A 3,881-nucleotide genomic window follows, 5' to 3' on the forward strand; every position below is an offset into this window, starting at 1 on the left:
CTGGTTTTGTAATTGCTTGATTTGCTGGTGGAGATTAGTTGTTTGAGATGGGCCAGCGGCTGGTTTCTCTGAGAGTTCCTGGGTCTGAAATAATGCCTTTTTAGGCTTTTTCTTGCTTTGGGCGCGGCTCCTTAGATTACGGCCAAGATTTGTCGAAGAAGATTGGTTGTGCTAGCTGGAAGTTTGCCTTGAACTGATAGAAGGGGATTTGTCCTTAGATTGGGCTTTCTCAATCGCCTGAGTGTTCTGTTTGACTACCGTAGTTAGAGCCAGAACCTGCTATTGAAGGGTATTGAATTGTAATTGAGTGACGACACCCTCTGGAGCTTGTGGAATGCTCGGTGATGTATGGTGCAAACGATCTGGGGTCTTGGTTTGAGATTTTCACTCTTGGCTTTTGTTCCCTTGACTTGTTCGAGGAAGATCGGCCGAAATGGGGGTGCGCAGAACAGGAGAGACATGGGTTGCGCTATAAGCCGCCATATTCTGCTGTTCTTGTGGAGATTTATCTTTTGAAGGTTGGGGTTGTTTGGATGTGGAAGGCCGAGAGGCCCTAGTGTTGACCATCCTTGGTGTTCATTGGTTAGATTGCTAATACTCTTATAGTTCCCACAGACGGTGCCAATTTGTTGCCGTTGTTTTTTGTCCAAGCTGAAGTGGATGACCTGCAAGCAAGGTTCTAAAACTCAGGTTTCGACCAGCCAGAAATCAAGTTCATCTCGGTTTCGACCATATCTCAGTCGAAACTTGGAACTTTCTCCAGGTTAACTTGAACCAAGGTCCAGAAGTTATTTTTTTGCCCTGATTCTTGTTGTGCTTCCTATTTTTGACATTTTAAATCCAATCCATGCATTAGTTTCACATAGAGAACACTAAAAATACTTGTGGTTTTGATCCAAGTTTGATACTGTATATTGTTCTTGGACATGGCATCAAATAAGGTTTGACCGAAACATAACACCTTCAATATAAATCAGATTTAAGCAATCTTGGATTTGTTAGAAAGCTTTGTTTTGATAGTTTTCCATCAAATCCAAAATTGCTTAAATCTAGTTTATATTGAAGGAGTTATGTACCGGTCAAACTTAATTTGGTGTGCATGAATGCTGCCAAAATCGCTCTGAATGAAAATATTTTTTTGGAGATCAAAACAAATGAATATTTTACCGCACTTTTGGTTTTTAGCAATGTTTTATCATATTAAGATTTATGAAATTTTTAGATTTGGGAAAAACCCCAATAATAGAAAGTTGAAAATTGCACCTACTGTCGAAAATCCAGTTTTTATTCTTGAACTGGGGGGGTTGACTTTTATTTCCTTTTGGAATTTTATTTTTTTAACTATTTTTATTGGATTCAAATAGGGGGTATTTGTTTATTTATGAATAATATCTTAAGTAAATGTTTAAATTAGGTTAGGCATAGATAAGTGTCTGTCCGGGTTTCTGGCCTGGTAACTGGCATACTTAAGTATCTGTACTGGTTTCGAGCCAGGTTTCTCTAAGATTTGATGGGCATAAGTGTCGAAAATTGCAAAATTATCAACATCTTAGTCGAAACCATCGAATTTTGATTGAAACCCTGGATTTTTTAAATCACCCTTCAAATTGACTCAGAAACCTGCGAAACCGAGTTAACTCGGTGGTTTCAACAGGTTTCGATCGAGTTCTTCTTCTATGTCTGCAAGACAAAAGGAGGATATTCGGATTGGCTGGGGATTAATCCTAGGTAACTCCGGTGATTAAGTTAGAACCGGACAACTATCAATATCAGTGAGGAACGGTAAAAAGTAATAAATGTGAATACCTATCTCTGTCATACACTGTTCCTTATATAGTCCAGGTAGGTTTGTATCCGGCTAGGTGGATAGTGAGCTGCCATAGCCAACTTGGATAAGGTCGGTCATGCTGAGTTGTCTTGAGAAGGGACTGGAAGATGTAATATCATGGATGTATTAATGAAGGGTGGCCCACACGATCGTGTATTGTCAGAAGAGCCTTACGGATGTGTTGACACCTGTATAAGTGTATTTTCATATGTATCACGTATCATTATAAAATATAAATATTACTTGAATTTTAGTTTTGTAGAGAGGTTCGGTGAAACTTCCCATTCATCAAACGATCCTTCCATTATAAAAGGGCGGCTGAGGCCCTTATTTGTGTTGTACCCAAGCCCCCAACCTTCTCAAGTAGACTTGAGTTTTGCAATTTGCAATCTAAGTCGCCAATCTTCTTGTTCGAGTTAAGCTAAAAACACAACAATGGTCTATCAGAAGAAGGTAGTAGAAGAGGTAGCCTGCTGGCTCAAGCTCTTTGACGACGGCACAGTCGACCGCACTTGGTCAGGACCCCCTGAAGCAGAGTTCATGGCAAAACCTGTGCCAGCCCATGATGAATTCATTGGTGGAGTAGCTGTTCGTGACTTGACACTTGACACAAAATCCGGCCTTGGCGTACGTCTTTACATGCCGGAAACAAATTCTGGCGTGGAAGAGAAACTTCCCATCGTTATCCATTTCCATGGTGGTGGGTTTTGTATCAGCCAACCCGACTGGTACATGTACTACCATGTATACACACGGCTAGTTCACACAGCACGAGTCATCTGTGTTTCTGTCAAGCTGCGGCTTGCCCCCGAGCACCGGCTACCCGCACCTTGCGAGGACGGTCACTCTGTCCTCCTATGGCTTCAAGCCATCGCTCTTGGCAAATTTTCTGAGCCATGGCTTGAAGTCAACGGTGATTTCAAACGTGTCTTCCTAATTGGGGACAGCTCAGGTGGAAACCTTGTACACGAGGTGGCTGCTCATGCTGGAGCTAAAGATTTGAATCCGGTGCGGCTAGCAGGGGGTATACCAATTCACCCTGGCTTCGTCCGAGCTGAACGGAGCAAGTCTGAGTTGGAGAAAAAATCTGACTCACCATTCCTAACACTAGAGATGGTTGATAAATTCTTAGCTTTGGCCTTACCAATCGGCTCCACAAAAGATCATCCGATCACATGCCCGATGGGTCCGGCGGCAACCCCTCTTGCCGGGCTGAAGGTGCCACCGTTTTTGGTTGTGCTGGCAGAGAATGATTTGATTTTGGACACCGAGATAGAGTACTGTGATGCAATGAAGAAGGCAGGGAAGGATGTAGAGGTGCTGGTTAACCCTGGGGTCAGTCACTCGTTTTATCTCAACAAGATCGCTGTTGAAATGGACCCCCACACGGCTTCGGAGACCGGCAGGCTTATTGCTGCGATCACCGATTTCATCAAGAGGCATTAGAGGTGTTTGCCGCCACTATTCATGTTCATAAATAAGTATATGCCTTAAATTAGATGATTTATAGATTAATGTATAAGGTTTTATGTTTTTAGAGGAAATTAGTTTAGCTCCGCCACTCCATAAACTACAGTTGAATTATTTCAAAGGTCATGCATGTTCAGCCGCCCTTCCAATCTTCTTCGTTTTCCCTCTTCGCAAAATCCTTCTGACAAGTCATGGGTCAACATGTCTCCCACCAAGTATATCAGTGGTTCTTCAGAGAAGACTCTGTTTAGATGATTAATCACCACGCGATTTTCACTTTCCATCATAATATATTGATATCCTTTATTTGCTTGGCAACCTACTCAAAAGCATATATGACGGATTTTTATCCGCTACTGTGCCATCATGAGGCGTATTGTCACCGAACTTGAATGAAATTTTACGCACATATTTAAAATATCTAAATGAGGTTAATGTATGAGTTTTGACTTTACTTGAAAAGGTTTGAGTACCAAAATTAGGCCAAGGGTAAAACGATTATTTTTATCATTATATTACCACGGGAGTCAACTGGGCATCTCCATTAAAACAAAGCGTTTACATCACCGAAAAAAGAAAATGT

General features: G+C 41.7%; 1 protein-coding gene across 1 annotated transcript; it reads left to right on the forward strand.

Annotated features, from left to right (window-relative positions):
• Window positions 1-2,161: 2,161 nt before the first annotated feature.
• LOC122670740 (probable carboxylesterase 15) lies at window positions 2,162-3,297 on the forward strand. The gene has a single exon (XM_043867716.1). It carries the CDS (start codon window positions 2,264-2,266, stop codon window positions 3,272-3,274), a length of 1,011 nt encoding a protein of 336 aa, XP_043723651.1. The 5' UTR covers window positions 2,162-2,263; the 3' UTR covers window positions 3,275-3,297.
• The last annotated feature ends 584 nt before the right edge of the window (window positions 3,298-3,881 follow it).

Source organism: Telopea speciosissima, chromosome 8, assembly GCF_018873765.1.
Source record: "Telopea speciosissima isolate NSW1024214 ecotype Mountain lineage chromosome 8, Tspe_v1, whole genome shotgun sequence".
NCBI lineage: Eukaryota > Viridiplantae > Streptophyta > Magnoliopsida > Proteales > Proteaceae > Telopea > Telopea speciosissima.

Coding starts and splice junctions, on each gene's coding strand:
- LOC122670740 (XM_043867716.1), top strand. CDS start 2,264: ATGGTCTATCAGAAGAAGGTAGTAGAAGAGGTAGCCTGCTGGCTCAAG.